A 27413-nucleotide genomic window follows, 5' to 3' on the forward strand; every position below is an offset into this window, starting at 1 on the left:
AGTGATTCCAAACAGGTCATGTGTAAACGTGACATATAGGTCTATTTATTGAGAGCTGTGCGAACAATAATCTCACATTATATTTGAGTCACTTTTACATGTGCTTTTTAATGTTATCTATGCTCTATAGGACACTTTTATTATATTAGCTTTTTTATATTTCCATCATTACTTTTAACACTCTCCATTATAATCCCTCTAAAAACTACCTTTTTTTATTTTATTCATTTGTTTGTTTATTTATTATTACTTCTTTTCAGATGTAAGCACCATCATACCAATCTCAAATATGTTTCCAGCACTTCTCAAAGTTTTCTCCATTTAGGAAATTATTTATATATCTAATGACTGAAACCTCTGAATATATGGAATGAAATGTTGAATATATTGGATGAAACTATGTTTCATTCGTTACATTTAGGAGTAGATGTAGGCTTAGTGTTGACGATAAGGTTGGGGTTAGGTCTAGGAGTAGGTGTACACTGGGCACTTTAATACAAGATACAGACAACACAAGTAAACACAAACTGCAGCGATTATTCCATTTACTGAAGATGAAGATTTGTTAAGAATCTATATCACCCATGTCAAAAAGTAATTGCCTCCAAAACCTAATAACTGGCTGTGGCCTTACAACTGCAATCCAGTAACAATGGCAATAAAACTTTTCATGCATGAACTGCCTGTTTAAGGTCTTGCCCCAGCATCTCATTGGGATTCAAGTCAGGACTTTAACTCATCCAATCCAAAACCTCAATTTTGTTTCTTTTGAGTTGTTCAGAAGTGGACTTGCTGATGTGCTTTGGATCATTGTCCTGCTGCATAACTTAATTGTGCTTGAGCTTTAGGTCACAAAGTGATGGGCAGACATTCTCCTTTTCTTTTTTCTTTTATTTTTTATTTTTTGATGGAAAGCAAGATTCATGGTTCTATCAACTATGACACTTGTCCAGATCCTGCAGGAACAACGCAGCCAGAGACCATCACACTACTGCTGGCATGATGTTCTTATAGTGGAATGCAGTGTTAGCTTTAGGCCAGATGTAACCGGATTCATGACTAAACATGTCACCTTTGACTCCTCAGTCCACAGAATATTATCCCAAAAATCCTGAGCGTCATCTAGACGGTTTTTAGCAAATGTGAGACGAGCCTGTATGTTATTTTTGATCAGCAGTGATTTGTGCCTTGCAGCTCTCCCATGGATGCCGTTTTTGCCCAGTTTCTTTCTTACTGTGGAGTCAAGTACATTGACCTTAACTGAGGCAGGTGAGGCCTGCAGTTCTTTAGATGTTCATCTGGTTTCTTTTGTAACTTCCTGAATGTGTGAAATTTTGGTAGGCCGGCCACTCCTAGGTTGATTCAGCACTGTCCCAAGTTTTCTTCAATTGTGGATAATGGCTCTCACTGTGGTTCTCTGGAGTCCCAGGGTTTTAGAAATGCCTGTGTAGCCCTTTCCAGACTGGTAGATTTCGATGACTTTGTTTCGCATCAGTATTTTAATCTTTTAGAATGTGGCATCATATGCTCCTTTTTGAGACGTTCTACCCTACAGCACATTGCCAGGCATGTTCTATTTAATTGAAGCTTAGAGTCAACAGGTCTGGCAGTAATCATACCTGGATGTGGCTCGGGAAATTGAGCCCAGTAGACAACTGAATTTGGTTAACTGTTTGAGGCTAAGGAGGCAATTGCTTTTTCACACAGGGACTGGTAGGGTTGAACAGCATTTTTCCTTCAGTAAACAAAATCATCATTTAAAAGGAGATTTTTTTATTTACTTGGGTTACCTTGTCTAAAACAGCTTGATGATCTGAAACGTTCAAATGTGTCAAATGTGCAAAAATTTAAGAAATTTGGAAGTGGAAAGTTTATGATTTCAAATTGACACAATGAAGATAAAAGTTTTTGTCTCCACAGAAATAAAATATAAATAAATTTTGCATTTCTTGGCCACTGATGCTTATTTTATTTGTTTCAACAACAATTACTTTTAAAGATCCCTGCAACAACTACACTCCTCTGGATCAACCCTGGAGAGCCACTAATACAACTGGGCTGAACATCTGTGACAGATACTTCAACTGGAATGGCTGGTATCGGCTGCTGTATTATGGGATGAGTGTCCGTATGGCAGACAGCTGTGTTAATCAATACAGATGTGGTACAGATATTGCTCTGTGGCTGAATGGTTCTCACCCTCAGATAGAGGATGGAATAGTCACTCGTGGGGTCTGTGGGAGGTCAGGAAATGATTGCTGTTACTACAATTCCACCCCAATTCGAGTTAAAGCCTGTCCAGGAAACTATTACGTCTATGAGTTTGTGAAGCCAAATGTTTGTGATGCTGCTTACTGTGCAGGTACTTTATTTACATTATAAGATTTTGACTGTATTTTATGGTGTTGCCAAGTTTATGCATGTTTGTGTCATTGTTTCTTTTCATTCATTTTGCATAGCATCCTGAATTTTTTGAAAATGGGGTTGTATAAACACTAGCAGGTCTTCAAAACGATCTATTTGTGTTGAGTTATTTTCAGAGGACAGTAAATCTATACTGCTATACAAGCTGTACACTGACAACTTTGTTATATCAATATTTATATTTATATAAATTTATATAAATATATATTTAGGTTTCATTTCTATAGTGTTTCCCATAAAAAAGATATGACCAAATATTTGCAGAAATGTGAGGGGTGTACTCACTTTTGTGAAGTGAAAATTTGCCAAAAATCGTAAACTGCCATTATTTTAACTGTCCATCTTTTTGGATTTGGCAGCATAAAAAAATCAACACCAACCACTTCTTAAGTATCTGCTATTATCATGAGATAGTATCTGAGATCATAGATAGAATCCTGGTGATGCCACAGCTGCCCTGAACTGAAAATACTTTTTTCATTGTGTGATGGAAGACGTCCCTCCCACCCATATACCCACCCACCCACACACCCACCCACACACCCACCCACACACACACACACACACACATATATACACATACACACAGCATCCCACAAAAGTCAGAACACCCCTCACATTTCTGCAAATATTGTATTATATCTTTTCATGGCACAAGACTATAGAAATGAAACTTGGATATAACTTAAAGTAGTCAGTGTAAAGCTTGTATAGCAGTATAGATTCACTGTCCTCTGAAAATAACTCAACACACAGCCATTAATGTCTAAATAGCTGGCAACACAAGTGAGTACACCTCACACCAAACATGTCCAAATTGTGCTCAAAGTGTCAATATTTTGTGTGACCACCATTATTATCTAGCACTGTCTTAACCCCCTTTTGGGTATGGAATTCACCAGAGCTGCACAGGTTGCTACTGGTAATCCTCTTCCACTCCTCCACGATGACATCACGGAGCTGGTGGATGTTAGATACCTTGCACTCCTCCTCCTTCCACTTGAGGATGCCCCACAGGTGCTCAATTGGGTTTAGATCTGGAGACATACTTGGCCAGTCCATCACCTTTACCTTCACCTTCTTCAGCAAGGCAATTGTCATCTCGGAGGTGTATTTGGGGTCGTTATTGAGTTGGAAAACTACCATGCGGCGCAGTTTCCGAAAGGAGGGGATCATGCTCTGCTTCAGAATGTCACAGTACATGTTGGAATTATTTTTTCCCTCAATGAACCGCAGCTCCTCAGTGCCGGCAGCACTCATGCAGCTCCAGACCATGATGCTACCACCACCATGCTTGACTGTAGGCAAGAGACAGTTGTCTTGTTACTCCTCACCAGGGCACCACCACACATGCTGGACACCATCTGAGCCAAACAAGTTTATCTTGGTCTCGTCAGACCACAGGACATCGTTCCAGTACTCCATATTCTTGGACTGCTTGTCTTTAGCAAACTGTTTCTGGGCTTTCTTGTGTGTCAGCTTCAGAAGAGGCTTCCTTCTGGGACGACGGCCATGCAGACTGAGTTGATGCATTGTGCAGCGTATGGTCTGAGCACTGACAAGCTGACCCTCCACTTCTTCAGTCTCTGCAGCAATGCTGGCAGACTCATGCATCCATTTTTTGAAGCCAACCTCTGGATATGATGCTGAACACATGTACTCAACTTCTTTGGTCGACCTTGGTGAGGCCTGTTTGGAGTGGAACCTGTCCTGGAAAAAAACTGTATGACCTTGGCCATCGTGCTATAGCTCAGTTTCAGGGTGTAAGCAATCTTCTTATAGCCTAGGCCATCTTTGTGGAGAGCCATGAGGTGCTATGTTGAATACCCAGTGGCCAGTATGAGCGAATTGTACCCAAAATACCAAATTTAACAGCCCTGCTCCCCATTCACACCTGGAACCTTGTAACTCTAACAAGTCACATGGCACCAGGGAAGGACAACCACACAATTGGGCAAAGTTTGGACATGTTCACTGTGAGGTGTACTCACTTGTGTTGCCAGCTATTTAGACAATAATGGCTGTGTGTTTAGTTATTTTCAGAAGACAGTAAATCTATACTGCTATACAAGCTGTACACTGACTACTTTAAGTTGTATTCAAGTTTAATTTATATATTGTAGTCCCATGAAAAGATATAATAAAATATTTGCAGAAATGTTAGGGTACTCACTTTATATATGATATAAAGATTGTGAGTTGGAAATATTTCGAACTAAAGCTAGATGTGAGCGAACTCTAGTCTGTTAAAATAAAGCATATAGAGTATTTAAACATCATTATTTCATTATAATCATCATTATCATTTTCAACATCAAATAAATACATGTGTTTTGATGTTCAGTCTTTGAATGGTGTTCTGTGATTTTGTGTATAAGGCAGTGAGGATTCTGCAGAGAATAATTGCTTCTTATGATTCTGTTTCCACAACAGACACTACAAACAACATCACGTCTGACCCCTGCAGTGTCTACAGTGATCTTAATAATGACTGGAGAAAAACAGAAAGTAGGTTCTACTCCAGCTACAGTGGCTTTGATGACACCCTTGTTGAATGGAGTGGCTGGTATCGTCTGTATCTTCAGGGAAAAAGTGCTCAGATTCCTGAATCTGATTGGTGTTGGAGTTCTATGTCCTGTGGTGGTTACACTGCACTTTTACTTGGTGGATCTCATCCTCGACCACAGGACGGCATCGTCACCCGAGACATCTATGGCACTTATGTCTATTCTAATGATAGTAGGCAATGTAATTCCTACAGGTCAAACCCAATCCAAGTCAAAGCCTGTCCAGGAAATTACTACGTCTACAGACTCGTCAAGCCAGCTGTATCAATTCCAATGCCCACATACTGTGCAGGTAAATTCTGCAGGTTCTTATATTGATTATTCATAATGAATGCACCTGTCCAGGGTGTATCCTGCCTTCCATCCAACGACAGCTGGGATAGGCTCCAGCACCCCACCGCGACCCAGAAGGATTAGTGGTTTAGATGATGTATGTATGTATGTATAATGAATGTACAGCTGATATGATTAGTATCTCAAGGTGAATTTTAATTCAAAGTGTTAATTACATGTCTCCTTCAAAGTCCTTTATCCAAGAATTCACTTTGTGTACATATTGGCCACTTTGGGCTCCACCTGGTGTTAGCTGATGTGCATTTGTGGATACAGCCAGATTTTCTTAGCCATCTTCAAGCCCTTCAACAGTGTCTGAGAAGAGAACTGCTCTTGAATGAATCTTTTTGGGAGCTGCACCACTCTGAACCTGGCAGTGACATTAACGTAACAAAACCTGTGCTGATATGTTGCTGAGTTTTTAGAAAGGTCTTTTTTCAATATATATCAATATTGCTTCCGTTTATATCAACATGCATTCAGTATTATATATATAAACACCTTTTGTTTGGTGAAATAGCCTAAATTCTCACACTGAAAAAAGAAAACAGAAAACTCCCACCTTTATTTATTTTAAGAAAAAAAGAAATTCATCATCAAGAAATCAGCAAAATCCCAAGAGATAAGTTATATATTAGTCCATTTATCATCAAACTCTGATAAAATGTAAAGGAAGTTTGGAATTTCAAATTATGTCAAAAGGTGAAAAAAGACAGAAATGGAGATAAAAGTTTTTGGCCAAAGAGCAAAAATATTTAGATAAACTTTCTTTGCCACTGATGCTTATTTTATTGGTTTCAACAACAGCTACATTTAATGATCCCTGCAACAACTACACTGCTCTGGATCAACCCTGGAGAGCCACTAATGCGAGTGGACTGAAGATCTGTGACAGATTCTTCAACTGGACTGGCTGGTATCGGCTGCTGTATTATGGGATGAGCGTCCGTATGCCAGACAGCTGTGTTAATCAATACAGATGTGGTACATATTACACTCTGTGGCTGATTGGATCTCACCCTCAGATAGATGATGGAATAGTCACTCGTGGAGTCTGTGGGAGGTCAGGAAGTGATTGCTGTTACTACAGTTCCACCCCAATTCGAGTTAAAGCCTGTCCAGGAAACTATTACGTCTATGAGTTTGTGAAGCCAAATGTTTGTGATGCTGCTTACTGTGCAGGTACTTTATTTACATTATAAGCTTTAGACTGTGTATTTTATAGTGTTGCCAATGTTTATTCATGTTTGTGTCAATGTTTATTTTTATTCAGATGTGAACACCGTCACTACGAACACCGGCCAGACAAGTGCGCCCAGTGTTGCTGCGTCACAGATAAACACTAGTAGGTCTTCAAAAGATCTCACATTATTTTAGATTTGGAATTCTTTCTTGTCTAAATAAAAATGATGTCTTTATGGATATACACTACATATATAGTATGGTTGCTGTACTATAATACATATTATCAATATCAGGCCACTGGTAAATGCAACTCAGTAATCACTGGCCAGTCAGCAACAATCAGTCAGAGCACATTTTCAACATGTATAATAGAAATGTGCCACAGATTGTCCCTGCATCTTTCTCAAGTGACTCCTTTCATGTGGCAACACTACAGCAAAGCCTGGAGTCAATGAAGATGATTGTGTTCTTGTCGGAAACTTGCCAACTTGCTAAGCTAACTTTGTTCTAGCGTTGGTGTGTTCTGTTAAAATACCAATTTTACAGCCAATAAATTGCTTCACAAGAGCAATTTATGAGAGATGCATGTTTTCTGATAGGCAAATCATCCAGTTAATAGCCATCTTGATAGATATGGTTGAAACCATATCTATCATGTTGCACCAACAAGGATTAAATAAACAGTTTAGAGCTAATCAAGCATTTGTTAGTCTAAGTTTTACTTTAAATTTAGCTGTTGTTGCACCACTTAATTTTAAACATGCATTAACAAATCTGCCATTAAAGTCTTATTTTGCCGAAAATCGTAAACTGCAAACATTATTTTGATTGTCCACCATTTTGGATTTAGCAGTATAAAACAATATTACCCTCAACAACAGCACCATTATCATAGAGATAGTAGCTACCCTGAACTGAAAATACTTTTTGTCATTGTGTGATGGAAGACATCCCTGCTTACACAGACACACACACAAACACACACACACACACACACCCACACACACACATATATATATATATATATATATATATATATATATATACACATTTGTTTTTGATGTTCAGTCTTTGAATGGTGTTCTGTGATTTTGTGTATAAGGCAGTGAGGATTGTGCACAAAATAATTGCTTCTTATGATTCTGCTTCCACGACAGACACTACAAACAACATCACGTCTGACCCCTGCAGTGTCTACAGTGATCTTAATAATGACTGGAGAAAAACAGAAAGTAGGTTCTACTCCAGCTACAGTGGCTTTGATGACACCCTTGTTGAATGGAGTGGCTGGTATCGTCTGTATCTTCAGGGAAAAAGTGCTCAGATTCCTGAATCTGATTGGTGTTGGAGTTCTATGTCCTGTGGTGGTTACACTGCACTTTTACTTGGTGGATCTCATCCTCGACCACAGGACGGCATCGTCACCCGAGACATCTATGGCACTTATGTCTATTCTAATGATAGTGGACAATGTAATTCCTACAGGTCAAACTCAATCCAAGTCAAAGCCTGTCCAGGAAATTACTACGTCTACAGACTCGTCAAGCCAGCTTTATCAATTCCAATGCCCACATACTGTGCAGGTAAAGTCTGCAGGTTCCTATATTGTTTATTCATAATGAGTGCACAGCTGGTATGATCAGTATCTTAAGGTGAATTTTAATTTAAAAAGTAATTCATAGGTTGCCTTCTTCTTAAACTGGTGAGAGTAGGCTATTATTATTATTATTATTATTATTATTATTATTATTGTTGTTATTGTTATTATTGTTGTTGTTGTTGTTTTGTTGTTATTTTTATTACAGTCTTACTTTTTTCATTTACAAAAATCCAATCTTAACCAGGACCAAGTAAAGGAGATGAATTGCTAACAGTGATCCAGAAAAACCTGATGTAGTTTGCTGTATTTTACATTTTAATCAGAACAGTTAAAATAAATGAAGAGAAATTCTGACTATACACTAGTATATACAAAAATATGTGTGTTGAGTGGGTGGTTAATCAAAAAAATAATTAAAAGACTTTTATTCACAACAAGAATATCATCCATATTCTACTGCTGACTTTAAGGGCATCACTGATACATTTTCATTAAGCTAAAAATGCCCTTTCTTGTTATTTAACTGATTTCTTTTTAAATGTTCATCTGTTTTCATGACAGTTGCGTTCAACACTCCCAGTTATGATCCCTGTAATAACTACACATCTCTGGATCAAACTTGGAGAGCCATTAATGAGACTGGAGGGTCCTACTGTGATAGAAACTTCACCTGGACTGGCTGGTATCGGCTGCTGTATAATGGGATGAGTGTCCGCATGCCAGAGAGCTGTGTTAATCAGTCCAGATGTGGTACTGATGTCGCTCTGTGGCTGAATGGTTCTCACCCTCAGATAAAGGATGGAATAGTCTCTCGTGGAGTCTGTGGGAGGTCAGGAAGCGACTGCTGTTACTACAGATCCACCCCAATTCAGGTCAAGGCCTGTCCAGAAAACTATTATGTCTATGAGTTTGTCAGGCCATTCATCTGTAATGCAGCTTACTGTGCAGGTAATCTAATTATCATATACATTCTAGTGTTCTTCAATCTTATTGTCAGTGTTAGTTTGAGCTGGTTAGGCACAAATATAAGATAGAAATGTAAATTTAGTCTAAGAAAACAATAAACCAATGAGTTATCTGCTGTAAGGATTCATATTATTGCAATGTGAGTTCTCACAGAAATTCTTGTAAAGAAAATGTAACTAAAGTGTTTTTCAATTATAAAATGTCAGAAAGAATTTCAGATAACTGAACAACTGTGATTATGATCAGATTACTGAGTGCATTTAAACACACTGACTGATGTGATGACGTCTTGCTGGCTAGCGAGGGTGGGGTCTGCTGAGTGTTCTGATCTGTGTACCATGTCTGTAGCATGTTCTGAAGGCTAGAATGCAGCTATGCATGTGGGTTCTAAGTCTTAAAAATTGCACATCTGCCTTTAGAACATGCTCTATATTAGATTTTAACCGAGGTTTATCTTAAACTTTAACAGAAGTTTATCTTAAACCTGGTTAAATTTTAGAGTTTATTTTAAAATTTAATTAAATTATGAATTTGTTACTCTTTTTAAATGTTGACAGAATAATTAGATCAATTTCCTGAGAGTTGCTTTGTGCTTCTGTGTGTATCTTTAGATTTAGGAGTAGGTGTAGGTAGAAAAAAATATAACACTCCAACCTTTAATTTAAAGTAAATTTATTCTAAGAAAAAAAAAAATCCAAGAAATCATCAAAACCTCAGTGTGGAAGTGTGAAAAATGACAAAAATGGATAGAAAAGATTTTGTCCCTACAGCAGTGATATATAAATAAACTTTGCATTTCTTTGCGATTGATGCTTATTTTATTTGTTTCAACAACAGTTAATTTTAAAGATCCCTGCAACAACTACACTGCTCTGGATCAACCCTGGAGAGCCACTAATGCAACTGGACTGTGGATCTGTGACAGAAACTTCAACTGGAATGGCTGGTATCGGCTGCTGTATTATGGGATGAACATCCGTATGCCGGAGAGCTGCGTTGCTTTATCCAGATGTGGTACAGATATCACTCTGTGGCTCAATGGTTCTCACCCTCAGATAGATGATGGAATAGTCACTCGTGGAGTCTGTGGGGGTTCAGGAAGTGACTGTTGTTACTACAGATCCACCCCAATTAGAATTAAAGCCTGTCCAGGAAACTATTACGTCTATGAGTTTGTGAAGCCAAATGTTTGTTATGCTGCTTACTGCGCAGGTACTTTGATTATTTTATTAGCTTTAGATGATATTTTTTCAAGAATGTTGCCAAAGGTCATTTATGTTTGTATCAATGTTCTCTTAATTCAGATGTGAACACCGTCACTCCAAACACTGCCCAGATGAATGCGACCAGTGTTGCTGCATCACAGATAAACACTGGTAGGTCTTCCCAAGGTTTTACTGTATTTTGGATTTTGAAGACTTTCTTGTCTAAATAAAGAATGATGGCTTTATGGGCATACATTGCATAAATATATATATATATATATATATATATATATATATATATATATATATATATATATAGTATGCAGACCATCTAATATCAGTATCAGGCCAATGGAAAATCCAACTAATTACTCACTGGCCAGTCAGCAACTATCAGTCTGATAGTTTCAGCAGGTATAATAGAAATGTGCCACAGATTTTCCCTGCATCTTTCTCTAGTGACCCTTTTCAGCAAGTAATATAGTAACACCACAGCAAATTCCTCTGAAACTGGAGACAGTGAAGATGCATGTGTTCTTGTCAAAAACTTGCTAAGCTAACTTTGTTCTAGCTTTTAAATCATATTATATACCACCCCAATTCCAAAAAAGATTCCAAGGCCCTGTGTCAAATGTAAATAAATGTAAATAAAAACAAAATGCAAATCTCATAGACCCATATTTTATTCACAATAGAACACAGAACACACATCAGATGTTGAAAATGAGACATTTTTCCATTTCATGACAAACATTAATTTATTTAGAACTTGGTGGCAGCAACACATCTCAAAAAAGTTGGGACAGGGGCAAGGCTGGAAAAGTAAGTGGTACTAATAAAAAAAAGCTGGAGGAGCAATTTGCAACGAACTCACATGACTGAAGCATTTTAGAGAGTCTCTCAGAAGCAAAGAAGGGCAGAGATTTTCCAATTTGCGAAAAACTGCCTCTAAAAATTATGAAACAATTTCAGAAAAATGTTCCTCAAAGTAAAACTGCAAAGACTTTGGAAATCCCACCATCTACAGTACATAATATCAAAGTAACAAAAGATCAAAAGTGAAGAGATCTGGAGAAATCTCTGTACGCAAGATTCAAGGCTGACAGTCAAGTTTGGATGCTCATGATCTTAGGGCTTTCAGGCGGCACTGCATTGGAAACAGGCATGATTCTGTACTGGAAATCACTGCATGGGACACTTCCAGAAATCACTGTCTGTGAACACAGTTGGCCGAGCAATCCACAAACGCAAGTTAAAGTTGTATCATGCAAAGGACTGAGGCAAAATGGAAATCTGTTCTGTGGTCAGATGAATCAAAATTTGAAATTCTTTTTGGAATTTTGTGGACTCAGGAGGAGAGGGACCATCCAGCTTGTTATCATTGCACAGTTCAAAAGCCTGCATCTCTGATTGTATGGGACTGCATTCGTGTCTATGGCGTGGGCCTCTTACACATCTGGAAAGGCACTATCAATGCTGAACAGTACATAGAAATTTTAGAACAACATATGCTCCCAACCAGACAGCATCTCTTTCAAGGATGGCCTTGCACATTTCAGCAAGACAACGCTAAACCTCATACTGCATCCGTCACAACAGCATGGCTTCGAAGAAGAAGAGTCCGGGTGCTGAACTGGCCAGCCTGCAGTCCAGACCTTTCACCAATAGAAAACATTTGGCGCATCATGAAACGAAAAATCCGGCAAAGTACACCCAGGACTGTTGAGCAGAATCAGACAAGAACGGGACAACGTTCCTCTCCCAAAACTCCAGCAATTGGTCTCCTCACTTCCCAGATGTTACAGACTGTTGTTAAAAGAAGAGCGGATGCTACACAACTGTAGACACGGCCCTGTCCCAACTTTTTGAGATGGATTTCTGCCATCAAGTTCTAAATGAGTAACTGTTTTTCATGAAATGGTAAAATGTCTCACTTTCAACATCTGATATGTGTTCTATGTTCTATCATAAATAAAATATGGTCAATAAGATTTGCAAATCATAGTATTTAGATTTATTCACATTTTACACAGCGTCCCAACTTTTTTGGAATTGAGGTTATAAGTGTGTATATATGTAACATGACAGAATGACGCAGACGCTCACAGGTAAAAGTAGAATGAGAGGCTTTGCTGATGAAAATATAATCCAAAAACGAAGTCAATAAACAGGCATAGGTCAGATCCAAAAGGGGCAAATAACACAGAAGAACATACAGGCAAACAATCCAAAAAAGGGTCAGACGAAAGGTAAGTCAAAAACAGGGCGAAAAGTCAGAACCAGAATAACAAACAGTTATGAACGCTCAGTAGCTCTAGAGACAGAAGCAATACCTCGCAAAGAAATATCCTACACAGTGGGCTTCATACTAAACTATTGAATGAGCTGCAGGTGGACAGGATCAGTACTCTGGAGACCTAGAGCACTGATTGGAGCGTGAGACTGAGGCAGTAGTCTTGAGATCCTGGGAGTTCTGGGAGATGGAGTCCAAAGAGACCTCAGAGCCAAAGGGAGTTGTGACAGTACCCCCCCCCGCCAAAAAGAGTCTTTGGAATGAGGCCGACCAGAACGACCACCACACCCACGAACAGAAGCAGGGCCCAAGATGCTGCGGTGCTGTACAGATGGGGTTCATCCACAATGACCCCACACACTCTCAGGAAGTGGACCGGAGGGGTGCTTCCATGGTCAGCCTCTGGGGCAAGGAGCAGCTTTCTCCGGGTGACGACTACGGAAGTCAGCAATCAAACCAGGATCCAGTACATCCCGTGCGGGGACCCAACACTGCTCCTCAGGGCCATATCCCTCCCAATCCATCAGGTATTGGAGGACACCTCCACGTCTCTGGGAGTCCAGCAACCAATGGACAGCAAACGCAGGTGCTCCATCTATCACCTCCGGAGGGGGTGGCATGATGCCTGGAGTGGCCCTGTCCAGTGGGCCTGAAATAACAGGTTTTCACAAAGAAACATGGAATGAGCGAGAGACTCTGAAACGGGGGGGCAAATCTTCATTAACTCGTTTTAACACTTTAAATGGACCAATGTACTTAGGATACAACTTTCTACTTCCCTCAATAGCTCTGAAGTCCCTTGTAGAAAGCCACACTCTGTCTCTGGGTTGGTATACGGGAATGTCACCTTTCTTAGCACTCAAGCTTCCTTGAGTGCTAAGAAAGCAGTTCTGCTTGTTCCATCCAATGAAGCCATTTGGGCATTTGAGTAAGTTAGTCGGTGGAGCAGCAATAGTACTAAAGCCTCGAATGAAACCACGGTAAAAATTGGCAAAGCCAAGGAATCTCTGATGCTCCTTGACTGAAGATGGAGTTGGAGTTGGCCAATTGAGCACAGCATCAACTTTCTTGTCATCCATGACAACTCTGGTAGGACTAATGACATAACCCAAAAGCGTGACAGATTGAATGTGGAACTCACATTTTTCTTCTTTTACATACAAAATATTCTCCAAAAATTATTCTCCACTGGAAACAGAGCAGTAGCAGCTTCAGCTTGGGTTGTAGGGCTGACGGAGCTCCCTTCCCGGCTCAACTGTACTGAGGGTCTGAGGTTGGGTGGTGAGATCCTTCATGCTGTTAACCAGTAACGCCAGCTGAACTTGTTGTTCAGATTGTTGATGAGCTAAGGACTCAAGGGATTGAGTTACCCTGGCTAATACTTGTTGGTGTCGGTCTAGCAGATATCCTTGCTCAGTGAGAGCTTTCTGTGAAGCCTCAGGATCCGCCATCTGCATGGTAGATGCAGTATTCTGTAACATGATAGAATGACACAGACGTTCGCGGGTAAAAGTAGAATGAGAGGCTTTACTGATGAAAACACAATCCAAAATCGAAGTCAATAAACAGTCACAGATCCAAAAAGGGCAAATAACAGAGAAGCACAAACATACAGGCAAACAATCCGAAGGGTCAGGCAAAAGGTCATCATGAACATCATTATCATCATCATCATCACTACTACTCATTACAATTAAACATCAAACATATACATGTGTTTTTTGATGTTTGGTTTTTGTGTGTTCTGTGATTTTGGGTATAAAGCAGTGAGAATTGTACAGAAAATATTTGCTTTTTATGATCCTTTTTCCATGGCAGACACTGCAAACAACATGACTTCTGACCCCTGCAGTCTCTACACTGTTCTTGATAATGAATGGAGAAGAACAAACAGTGTGTTCTACACCAGCTACGGTGGCTTTGATGACACTCTTGTTGAATGGAGTGGCTGGTATCGTCTGAATCTTCAGGGAAAAAGTGCTCAGATTCCTGAATCTGATTGGTGTTGGAGTTATATAACCTGTGGTGGTTACACTGCACTTCTACTTGGTGGATCTCATCCTGTACCACAGGACGGCATCGTCACCCGAGACATCTATGGATCCTCAGTTGACAGCAGACAATGTAATTCCTATAGATCAAACCCAATCCAAGTCAAAGCCTGCCCAGGAAATTACTACGTCTACAGACTCATCAAGCCAGCTTTATCACTTCCAATGCCCACATACTGTGCAGGTAAAGTCTGCAGCTTCCTCTTTTTTTATTAATAATGAATGTACAGCTGATATGGTCAGTATCTTATGGTGAATTTTAGTTCAAAAAACAAATTAAATGTTCCCTTCATAGTCTGTTTGGAAAGTGTCACCTTAAGCTGTTGACAGCTGTCTTGAGTTCAAGACACCCTTTAACATACGAACTATTCTTCTTCTTCTTCTTCTTCTTCTTATTATTATTATTATTATCATTATTATTATGACAGTCTCATTTTTTTCATATAGAAAAAAATAATCAAACCCTAGCTAGGACCAAATAAAGAAGGAGACAAATTCCTAACAGTGATCCAAGAAAACTTGTTTTAGTTTGTTGCTGTTACGGTCCCCTCAGATGTAGCTAGAGGTAGAGGAGAGGTAACATGTGGCATGTGATGGAAGAAGGAAGGGAAGGACACTAGGACACATTGCAATTTCAGTCAATGCTTTTTTACTTTACTTTCCTTCCTACTTGCAAAAAGTGTATGTAAGAATAATATTTACAAAGAAAGAGCTAAACTAACCACGGGTTAAGTGTGTACATTGACTTGTGTGACCCAACCAAACGCAAACGTGGACGGAGGACGGTGCCAAAGAAATGAAATCAATAAACCAAAATCTGCCTAGCCAAGTCTAATCCTCACCAAAACACAGCAGGTGGCACTCGTCCCTTACCTGATGTGTCTAAACAATCAAACAACTACTATGTATGTATAAATACACCCACACTTGCCTGTCCACACAAGCAACAACTCTGATTGGTGGACCGCAGAGTGCAGCCAAGCATCAGTGATGTTCTCATTGGTTCATTGCACACTTGTATAGTAGTTTGGTTGAGTGATAAAGGAGAGAGAGAGAGAGAGAGAGAGAGAGAGAGAGAGAGAGAGACAAAGAAAGGAGTGTATTAAGCTGTTTAAGTGTATTATACACTTAAACAGCACAGTCAAAACAAATGAATGGCTATACTAGACTAGCATATCCTAAAAAAAACAACAAAAAAAAACACGAGTAGTAAAATGATAAACAAAATTGATTAAAAGTATTGGTCCCACTTTATATTGTGTCTCTAATAACTGTGTCGTTACATATGAACAATATATGCAACAACAATGTAGCTATTAATGACTACACACAGATTAAAGCAATACACCTTGTGTAATTACACATGTGTATCAACTTCAGTTTTGCCTCATGTAATTACACAGGTGCATCTTAATAGTTGTAACTGCCTATTCTTCCTCATGTAATAACACAAATGTAATTACATTTGTAATCAGACTGAAACAGCAGTTTTCAAAAGTCTTTTCCAGCAGTAAAAGGAAGTATGTAATAACTTACATTAAGGCGTTACTTACACTGTATCTGCCAGCTTTCCTAACATTTAGCTAGCATTTATGTTGGTAGTGCTGAGACACTGTAACCAGTTTCAGCTTTAAACTATTCTGTAATGTGATGGTACAGCAGATGCCCCCTTATATTAAAAATGTATTTTTTATAACATTAATTACAGGTATTGCATTAAAAGCAATGTCTATATTACCACTGCATTATTACACAGTACCTGCATAACAACTACACAGGAACTGTCCACTTATTTTAAAGTGTATCTTTAACACTACAGGCAAGTGTAGTTGCTATATAGGTACAGAGCAATTACAGAATGGTATTAATCAATGAGATGTGAGTAGGTTACCTTGTTACAACACAGTTATTTCACAGTAATTATACAAAACTTGCAAAAAAAAAAAATTGCAAAACATACTTCCTTTTACTGCTGGAAAATACTTCTGACCTGTAAGATCCACTTGTATAATTACATAGGCTGTAGTTCTATAATCCATCTGTAACTTTGACTAAATCATCAGTAGTTACATTGTTGTTGCATAGATTATTCATATGTAACTACACAGTTATTAGAGGCACTTAATATGAAGTGGGACCAAAGAATTTTATCCAGTATATAAATATCATCTATATTCTGATGACAGCAGACTTTAAGGGGTCTGGATCAATATGAGTAACAACAGGAACTGATCAGATATATCTACAGCTCTCCTATTGGCCACACTGAAACTTGGCCAATATGGGAGAATGACTCTGTGACTATTTACATACAGTAGGCCTCAAGGTTACCATAATGCAAAACACTATGTGGTGGTCTTGGGCTGTTTTGTTTTCACAATGCAAAAGTCAATCAAACCACAAAACAAACTACAAATGAACTGTACAGAAACCACCTCAAGAGGTGATCTGAGTTTCTGTTTGTTTTTGGGGACTATTAACGTGATCACATGTGCCCAGAAAACCGTGACTCAGTGGTCTGAATCCACTTGAGATGCTGAAGCAGGTGTGGAAACACCCTTAACTGATCCTTTACAGAGAACACACTTCTGCACATTTTAATGTGGCCTGTGCAAAAGTTATGGCAGGTTTTATGTTTTCTTTTTCCCAGTATGTTAAACTCAATAAATAAATAGAAAATTCCATATTTAAGTGTGATTGCTTATTTTCAGTTAAAAAAATCAACAAAACATTCACAGGAATTTAACTATGGGTGTTCAAACTTTTGCATACAGCTGTATATTTTAGAGAATTTACACTCAACATAATGATTTAGTAGAGAAATAACAGTGAAGAGTTTTAATTGTTTTTTGAATGAGTTAAGGTATGTGGGTTCACTGTCTGCGTTCATTGTAGAATCAAAAGACACAAGCACTAGTTGAGTAGTAGTGATATTTTAGTAGTGAGTAGTTATTTTCATTGTAGGTTTTTAATATTTTAGGTTATGTTCTCTGGCACTAAATCACTTCACCACTGATGCATATTTTATTTACTTCAAAAACAGCTGCGTTCATTGATCCCTGTAATAACTACACTGTACTGGATCAGCCCTGGAGAGCCACTAATGAGACTGGAGGGTCCACCTGCGATAGGAACGTCATCTGGAATGGCTGGTATCGGCTGCTGTATAACGGGATGAACGTCCGTATGGCAGACAGCTGTGTTAATCGATCCAGATGTGGTACTGATATCACTCTGTGGCTGAATGGTTCTCATCCTAAGATAGAGGATGGAATAGTCACTCGTGGAGTCTGTGGGAGGTCAGGAAGTGACTGCTGTTTCTATAATTCCACCCCTATTCAAGTCAAAGCATGTCCAGGAAACTATTACATCTATAAGTTTGTCGGGCCAACATTCTGCACTGCAGCTTACTGTACAGGTACTCCATTGGTTTTTGAACATTTGTCTGTGTTTTGCTAATAATTAGTGGGTTTTCTTATCTGTTGTAACTTTTTCTTTATTCAGATGTGAACACCATCACTCCAAACACCACCCTGACCTCTACAACCAGTGTTCCACCATCAAATACAAACACTAGTAGGTGTCCAGTTGCTGTCTCTGTGTTTTACCTTCTCATAATTCAGTTGTCTAAATAAAGACTGTTAGCTTTCTAATTTTCTAAATGATGATAAACTGCATGCTTTACTCCATGCTAGTTTTTCTTGCTAAAGCCTGGCCCAGCTCTGCCCCTAAATCAGAAATGTTTGCTTTGGACATTCTATGTTTTGTGTTTACCTGTTTTGATTGATTGTGTTTGGTATAAGTAGTTCCTCTTGGGGCAATTGCACCATCATTAACTTAACTGTGGTTTACAATTTAACATGATTTAACCGTCATTGTTTTGTCATTTTGTTCAATTACAATTAGAAAGAATTTATATGAGACAGTCACAAATTATGTTTTCATGAGACCCTGGGCTACTCAGATATGTCATGATTTTACTTGTAAATGCTAAGAGATTTTTTAGATATTTATGAATTTGGCTATTTTTTTTTAAAACTTAGTGTCACAATTTTTCATTTTTTAATTTTTTTTTCAATCTCGATTGTATGTTTACTATCAAAAGTATTCTGAAATTTGAATCATGTCACTCTTTTAACCCTTTGCTATAATTTAAAGGCTAAAAGCTAATACAATGGTAGTGAGTGGATTTGGGGTGGTTTGTGGAGTGAGATTACTGGGTGATGTTTGGTCACAGCTAGATGAAATCAGGCTGGTTAGTGAGGGCTGAGTCTGCTGAGTGTTCCGATGTGTAAGATGTTGCTGTATTTAACCCTTTGTTATAATATAAAGGCTTAAAGCAGAGAGCTTATATCAGATTTTTGGGTGGGTTTTCTAGACAGATTTACATGCACTTAATATCCAATAACTGCAGAAAATCAGATTTTGTCAGTAATCTGTTTAATTTGTTTATGTGCACTTGAGTGATCAGATAATGTGGAAACTCTGAGTCTTCATTAGTCAGGCAATAATTGGTTTTCTGCTTTGCAACCTGCTAATCAACTCACATGATAAGACATGACGTAAACGTAATGCAAAACTCTAACATCTTGTGATGGCATTTTTTTTTTTTAAACATCAGGTCATTTTAGCTGGAAATATGTATATACATCATGTAGATCACAAAGATATTTAAGATTTTATTTAAGTCTTTAATTTCATCAAGCATGTAGTTGGTTGTAGCATCGCCCCAAAAGTATTTTTTTGCAATCTCCCAGTTCCTTTGTTAATCGCTGCTTGCCATTTCTGGTGCAGCACTCTGTTTTCACAAGCTGCAGACTGAGAAAAATGAAAGAAATCAGAGTAAGAGTTTACATGCACTGAGGAATCTGGTTATGAAGCTAAAATCCAGCTCTCTTTATCAGATTTCTAGACCTTAATCCAATCTAAGAAATAAATTAACAAATCTGCCATTAAAGTCGTAATCTGCCTAAAATTGTAAACTGCCATTATTTTGATTGTCTGCCCTTTTGGTTTTGGCAGTATAAAAAAACAACAACGACCACTTCTTAAATTTCTCCATTATCAGGAGATTATGTGTTAGAATCCTGGTGATGCCACAGCTGCCCTGAACTGAAAACAATTTGTGTTATTGTGTGATGGAAGGAGTCCCACCTTCAGGAAAAAAAAAATCATTAAATTGTCATGATATACAACCCCAATTCCAAAAAAGTTGGGACACTGTGTAAAATGTAAATAAATGTAAATAAAAAGAGAATGCAAATATCATAGACCCACATTTTTTTCACAATAGAACGCAGAACACATGTCAGATGTTGAAAGTGAGACATTTTTCCATTTCATGAAAAAAGTTGGGACGGGGTAACAAAAGGCTGGAAAAGTAAGTGGTATTAATAAAATACAGATAGAGGAGCAATTTACGACTACCTCACATGACTGGGTATAAAAAGACCATTTTAGAAACACAGAGTCTCTCAGAAGCAAAGATGGGCAAAATTTCAACAATCTGCAAAAAAAACTGCATCTAAAAAAATGTTGAACAATTTCAGAAAAATCTCAATGTAAAACTGCAAAGACTTTGAATATCCCAACATCTATATATTTTAGAGAATTTATACTCAACATAATGATTTAGCAGAGAAATAACAGTGAACAGAGTTTTAATTGTTTTTTGAATGAGTTAAGGTATGTGGGTGCACTGTCTGCATTCACTGTAGAATCAAAAGACACAAGCACTAGTTGAGTAGTAGTGATATTTTAGTAGTGAGTAGTTATTTTCATTGTAGGTTTTTAATATTTTAGGTTATGTTCTCTGGAACTAAATCACTTCACCACTGATGCATATTTTTATTTATTTCAAAAACAGCTGCGTTCATTGATCCCTGTAATAACTACACTGTGCTGGATCAGCCCTGGAGAGCCACTAATGAGACTGGTTTGTGGAACTGTGACAGAAACTTCAACTGGAATGGCTGGTATCGGCTGCTGTATAACGGGATGAACATCCGTATGGCAGACAGCTGTGTTAATCAGTCCAGATGTGGTACTGATATCACTCTGTGGCTGAATGGTTCTCATCCTAGGATAGAGGATGGAATAGTCACTCGTGGAGTCTGTGGGAGGTCAGGAAGTGACTGCTGTTTCTATAATTCCACCCCTATTCAAGTCAAAGCATGTCCAGGAAACTATTACATCTATAAGTTTGTCGGGCCAACATTCTGCACTGCAGCTTACTGTACAGGTACTCCATTGGTTATTGAACATTTGTCTGTGTTTTGCTAATAATTATTGGGTTTTCTTATCTGTTGTAACTTGTTCTTTATTCAGATGTGAACACCATCACTCCAAACACCACCCTGACCTCTACAACCAGTGTTCCACCATCAAATACAAACACTAGTAGGTGTCCAGTTGCTGTCTCTGTGTTTTACCTTCTCATAATTCAGTTGTCTAAATAAAGACTGTTAGCTTTCTAATTTTCTAAATGATGATAAACTGCATGCTTTACTCCATGCTAGTTTTTCTTGCTAAAGCCTGGCCCAGCTCTGCCCCTAAATCAGAAATGTTTGCTTTGGACATTCTATGTTTTGTGTTTACCTGTTTTGATTGATTGTGTTTGGTATAAGTAGTTCCTCTTGGGGCAATTGGACCATCATGTTTGGTCACAGCTAGATGGAATCAGATTGGTTAGTGAGGGCTGAGTCTGCTGAGTGTTCTGATGTGTAAGATGTTGCTGTATTTAACCCTTTGTTATAATATAAAAGCTAAATGCAGAGAGCTTATATCAGGTTTTTGGGTGGGGTTTCTAGACAGATTTACATGCACTTAATCGAATAACTGCAGAAAATCATTTGTTTATTTAAATAGTTTATGTGCAGTTGAGTGATCAGATAATGTGGAAACTGAGTCTTCATTAGTCAGGCAATAGTTGGATTTCTGTTTTGCAACCTGCTAATCAACTCATAGGATAAGACATGACGTAAATGTAATGAAAAATTCAAACATCTTGTGATGGTGTTTTTTTAAAAGTCTTTCTAGCTGGAAATATATAAATACATCATGTAGAGCACAAAGATATTTAAGATTTCATTTAAAACTAATTTCATCAAGTATGTAGTTGGTTTTAGCTTTGCCCCAAAAGTAGAGTGGGTTCTGTGGGATGTTCTGAAGTTACGAAGGCTAGAATGCATTTCTGCACTTGGTCTTTGGATTCTAAGCATTTAAAATCACCCATCTGCCACTAGATCATGCTGTATATCAGGTTTACCTGAGCTTTATCTTAAACCTTAACTGAAGTATATCTTAGACCTACTTAAACCTGCTTAAATTTTTAGGTTTTCCTTAAAGTTTAAGTATAAAATTCTGACACTTTTCAAATGTTGACAGATTTCACGAATGTTGCTGTGTGTGTGTGTGTGTGTGTGTGTGTGTGTGTCTATCCCTCTACAGACTATTTAATAATTTTGTACGTAGCTATTGGAATTGCACTTTGTGGGATTGCAGCTTTTCTTGCGGTATATTTTTGGAGAAGGTAAGAAAACATTTCAAGATAAAATTAAGGTAAATTCAGTAGTCTACATTATATTATTAATAAAAATATATGATGTACATCACTTAAATAAAAATGCCTCTGTCTATCCTGCATAATAATACTTATTCTTTGAAGACGCAGGAGAAATGAGGTGAACGATGAAAATATGGATGAAGAAATCTACAATGATGCAATCAGTCCTCCAGTGTACGAGACTCTACCAGTGAGTTACCGACATGAAAGTCTTATTACACTCGTCATTATTTTACTGGTCACTGGGAATGCTACAGATCAGTGATGGAAATTAGCTGTCAAGCTAGCTACAATCTACAGTTGATGATGTGTACATTACCTGTGCATAATGGCTACTGCAAGCTATCAGAGAAATTACACTATATTGTGCAGCAGCATTCATCGCAACTACATGTACAGAACATGACAACATTTCAAGTTCAAATCATTACTGAACTCTGTACTCTGGACTCTTCAGATACCCATGTGCAGCCGCTAAAGCACCACTGTTAGCTCTCTAATAACATAATACTGCAAATCAAACACAACATTTTTGCATTAATTATTGTCAAATAATAACATACTCACTATTTGATCTAACTCTCAGTCTAAACCAAAATTAAAAAGTTCATACTCATACTCAGTGTGTACATGCAATATTTTACAATGTCTCATGTTTAATGGCTTTATGTCTCAGATTTTAAAACCAGACCTATCTGTCCCAGCTAATACTACAAACTGTGGAAACCCAGAGCTGGACAAAAAATAGCCCTAATTAAAAATATAGTCAATCTGTGAATCTAAAGCTTGGGCTAGATCAGCCCCATCTTAGCCAATTCATATGGTGCTATCTTGGATCCGCTGAAGTTCATAACAATGAGCTTTTTACTTATTTGATAACAGCACATAATAAAGTGGACCTTGAATATTAAATGTATCATTATATAATTTTTGCCCTTCTTTGAAAGAATATATATATATATATATATATATATATTATAATATACATTTCTTACTGTGCTCCTATTAGTGTAGTGTTATTAAAACAGCACAATGTGTACTTAATATAAATTAACTGAGTAGGCGAGTGTGTATTTGTGTGTGTGTGTGTGTGTTCTGCCTTAATTTTGTTTGTCATCTTTTTTTAGACTTGAAGAAACAACACTGATCCACTTAAACTGCCCCAACAGAGAGAGACGGAGATTTTTTTGCTTATATACTATTAACAATTTAAAAGGTTTAACTCAAACTGCTATATATGAGTCTGTAATATTGTGATATGTTAAAGTCTTTGTGAATTTTAAACTCAAATCTCTGATATAAAAACATATATATAAACGTATACAATTTGTTGTGGAATGTCTCTATGAAGTTTATGAAATGCTAAGTGCTGTAATAAATCTTGATGTACACACCACATTCATATGCTGGGTGGAGGTTTTTAAATTCAGAATGTAATCTGTACATTTCTATTTGCTTCAATAAAAAATAAGGTTCAAATAATATGCAGGCATTTATTTCCACGCAAAAAGCTGCATTTTTTGCAGATGAGTTCAAAAGATGGTGGGAATTACCTGGCATGAATGGGCGGGGCTAAACTGCTGTGGAGTAAATAGATGGATACATGTGAATGTATTGGTTTGCATGGCATCACAAAAAAGCTGCATTAGCAATTTAGGGCTTTTCTTCCAAGAACCTTTATATTATATTAACAAAAGGGTTCTTCATCCTCACACACCCCATTTCTCCAAAGATCCACATATTGAATGGTTCTTTAGAGAACCAAATGTGGTTATTTTGTCTGCAATCATGCAATGGTAGAATTCAAAAATAAAATAATGATTGACATGCCCCTCAGCCAATCACAACTATCTTTAAATTTTACTTCCTCTATCAAAAAAAAAAAAAAGGCAAATCTCTTCAAACTACAAACCTGTAGTGAGAATGGCTGTGTCAGTAAATTAGTCGGTTCAGGATGTTTTTGAATGGAGTCGAGGGTGTATCCTGCCTTCCACCCATTGACTGCTGGGATAGGCTCCAACTCCCCCCGTGACCCAGAAGGATGAGCGGCTTAGAAGATGTGTGTGTGTTTATTTTTATTTATTTTTATTTAATTTACTATTGAACTTTTTTATTTTATATACTCTTTTATTTACTATTACTACTGTAAAATGTTTGTCAGATACTGTCCACTGTGAGCTCCTGTAACCAAAACCATGTCCTTGTATGTGTAAGCATACCTGGTTCTATTTACTGGGTTGTTGGTTTCCTCAAGTTGTCTTTCTTTGAAATGGTCTTTGTGTGAGAAAGCATCCAATACTTAAACTTGAGACTAGAAGAAGTTTCAGCAAGTCTTGTAAACGCCTCATTCCAATGGTTAGATGTCATAATAAAGTATTGTTTAGGCTCCTGTTATATAAAAGATGTAATAACTGTCACTGAATTCCCCTTCTTGGTACTGTGGTTTGGAACTATCTTGGCTAAATTCTGTATTTATCTGTAACTAGTTATTTTATTTATCCTGCCTGTATTGTGGTGTCAGCATAGAGTAAGACACAGGGCAGGCCATGATTTTTGCTGCAAGTTGTGCTCTTTATTTTACACCTGGCAGAAAAGGCACATAACATACCACCAAAATAGCTGGAAAGGCCACCCAAAGCCGTTCAGTTCCACACCACAATTGATAATGACAAGGTTTGATATCTCCAGGGTCTCCACTGTAGTTGATTAATGGAAATTTGCAAAACAAGCCGGGGCCAATGGCTTCTGTAACTGTCAGCTGTTGCTGTTCAACATAAATCTGATCTGAAGCCCACATCCATGTTTCTGAAGCTAGCTAGCAGGACTGGATAGTGCAGGCCTTCAGAATCCTGTGGTTTTTCTCCTCACCTGATCTATTGAGACAATAAGAATAGGAAGTTGTGGAAAGGCAGAAACAGCAGGCTTGTCTTCAGTCGTGTCTTCGGTGGTGGAGTCAACAGGGCCTTCAGCAAGAAAAAAAAGAATAGAACAAACTATTTATTTCAACTGACACTAATAAATCATGCATACCTTCATTTCAAAGAGTTGAATCTCAGAGCAAAAACTCAAAGTACTGTGTGAAACTGGTTGGTTTTAATTCAGTTTTTGAATGAGGTTGGTATAGTGTGGTGGGTAAAACCTCTGCTTTTTGCGCTGTAGACTGCGGTTCAATCCCCTGCCTTGGCAAACACCCTACACTGTACCAATAAGACTCCTAACACTACCTTTGCCTACCTGTGTGAAATAGTCAAATTGTAAGGAGTGCATCTACCAAATGCTGTAAATGACTTGTGCTACTTTTTTGATCGATAATTCATTTCGAACAAGTCAAGTCACGGTTTATTTATATAGTGCTTTTTAGAGCGGGCTCTGTCAGAAAGCATCTTTACAGAAAATTAGGGTCCGAATCCCCATGAGGGTGACTCCCTTAGAGCACTTGGTTGTTATAAGATAACCTGTTTTCACCAGCATAGCCTGTGAAGGCCTGCTCTGAAAAAATGGCTCAGGGAAGCTGACCTGTTCTTGTTTTGATATGGTTTTGAAATATATCAGGAAGCATTCACACGGAGTCTCTTGTTCCGCAGACAGGCCAGCTGTCTATATATAAAACAAGCCCAGCAGCCAAACATAACGATGTATTCATACATCCTACCCCCCCCTCCTCCCCTAAACAAACCTTCACCACCCATCCAATACCTACATATGCCACATGATTAGCATCAGTGCTTTATTCTGTTGCTTTCTATTTGTGAAAGTTCTCCTGAAGTCATAATTCAGTCCCTGAAAAACATATTTTGAAATAATAAATTGTTAAGTACACTATATGACCAAAAGTATGCTATTATTTGGACACTCCTTCTAATTAGTGAGCGCAGGTATATCAGCTACACCATTGATAATGTGTGTAAAATTAAGCATATGGCCATGTAACCTCCATAGACAAACAGTGGCAGTAGAAAGGGCCAGACTAAAGACCTCGGGACTTTTAATGTTACACAAATTGTCATTTCACATGGACCTTCAACATTTTGACCCATGAAAACCTTGTTGCATCAATCAAGGCATTTTAGAGCAAAAATGATCAATGTTCAGTCAGAATTTCAATTTCCTCATTTCCTGAAAAACAACAATCATATGAAGTGAAAAATATCCTACAGAAGCTAAAGAGGGTTAAGGCTAAAGCTGAATGATTTATATTAGTTCATGTGGTTCTATGTAGATTATATAGTTGGGACGGTGTGTAAAATGTGAATAAATCTAAATAAAAACAGAATGTAATAATTTGCAAATCTCCCAGACCACGTTTTATTCATAATAAACCATAGAACACATATCCGATGTTGAAAGTGAGATATTTTACCATTTCATGAAAAATATGAACTCATTTAGAACTTGATGGCAACAACGCCTCTCAAAAAAGTTGGGACAGGGCCGTGTCTACCATTGTGTAGCATCCCCTCTTCTTTTAACAACAGTGTATAAACGTCAGGGGAAGTGAGGAGACCAATTGCTGGAGTTTTGTTAGAGGAATGTTGTCCCATTCTTGTCTGATGTAGGATTCTAGCTGCTCAACATTTCTGGGTCTTCTTTACCGGATCTTTCGTTTCATGATGCACCAAATGTTTTCTATCGGTGGAAGGTCTGGACTGCAGGCAGGCCAGTTCAGCACCCGGACTCTTCTTCTGCGAAACTATGCTGTTGTGATGGATGCAGCAAGTGGTTTTGTATGGACTTGCTGAAATATGCAAGGCCTTCCCTGAAAGAGACGTTGTCTGGAACCCATCTGTGCAATGAAACACCACATACACACTAGTGAGCACACACACGGAGCGGTGGGCAGCCCTATCTACGGCACCTGGGGAGCAGTTTGGGGTTAGATGCCTTGCTCAAGGGCACTATATAATGGCACTATATACTGTTCAGCATTGATAATGCCTTTCCAGATGTGTAAGCTGCCCACACCATAGGCACTAATGCAACCCCATACCTTCAGAGATGCAAGCTTTTGACCTGTGCACTGATAACAAGCTGGATGGACCCTCTCCTCGAGTCTGTAGGACACATTGTCCATGGTTTCCAAAGAGAATTTCAAGTTTTGATTCATCTGACCACAAAACAGTTTTTCATTTTGCCTCAGTCCATTTAAAATGAGCATTGTGTTGACATATGGCTTCTTCTTTGCATGATACAGCTTTATCTTGCATTTGTGGGCTGCACAATGAACT

At 38.1% G+C, this 27413-nt stretch overlaps 1 protein-coding gene across 1 annotated transcript in view; it reads left to right on the forward strand.

Annotated features, from left to right (window-relative positions):
- The window catches only part of LOC118801327, a 35753-nt gene extending 12333 nt beyond the window's left edge, over positions 1 to 23420 (forward strand). The window contains exons 5-20 of the mRNA XM_036561582.1: positions 2000 to 2362; positions 4858 to 5283; positions 6132 to 6506; positions 6598 to 6669; positions 7667 to 8092; positions 8671 to 9057; positions 9913 to 10287; positions 10380 to 10451; positions 14392 to 14808; positions 17668 to 18042; positions 18129 to 18200; positions 20491 to 20865; positions 20952 to 21023; positions 22074 to 22155; positions 22291 to 22378; positions 23316 to 23420. Coding sequence (XP_036417475.1) covers positions 2000 to 2362; positions 4858 to 5283; positions 6132 to 6506; positions 6598 to 6669; positions 7667 to 8092; positions 8671 to 9057; positions 9913 to 10287; positions 10380 to 10451; positions 14392 to 14808; positions 17668 to 18042; positions 18129 to 18200; positions 20491 to 20865; positions 20952 to 21023; positions 22074 to 22155; positions 22291 to 22378; positions 23316 to 23321 — 3983 coding nt within the window. The 3' untranslated portion in view covers positions 23322 to 23420. The remainder of the gene's footprint in view (positions 1 to 1999; positions 2363 to 4857; positions 5284 to 6131; positions 6507 to 6597; positions 6670 to 7666; positions 8093 to 8670; positions 9058 to 9912; positions 10288 to 10379; positions 10452 to 14391; positions 14809 to 17667; positions 18043 to 18128; positions 18201 to 20490; positions 20866 to 20951; positions 21024 to 22073; positions 22156 to 22290; positions 22379 to 23315) is intronic.
- Positions 23421 to 27413: the final 3993 nt, after the last annotated feature.

The sequence above is a fragment of the Colossoma macropomum genome, unplaced genomic scaffold (assembly GCF_904425465.1).
Source record: "Colossoma macropomum unplaced genomic scaffold, Colossoma_macropomum, whole genome shotgun sequence".
Classification (NCBI taxonomy): Eukaryota; Metazoa; Chordata; class Actinopteri; order Characiformes; family Serrasalmidae; genus Colossoma; species Colossoma macropomum.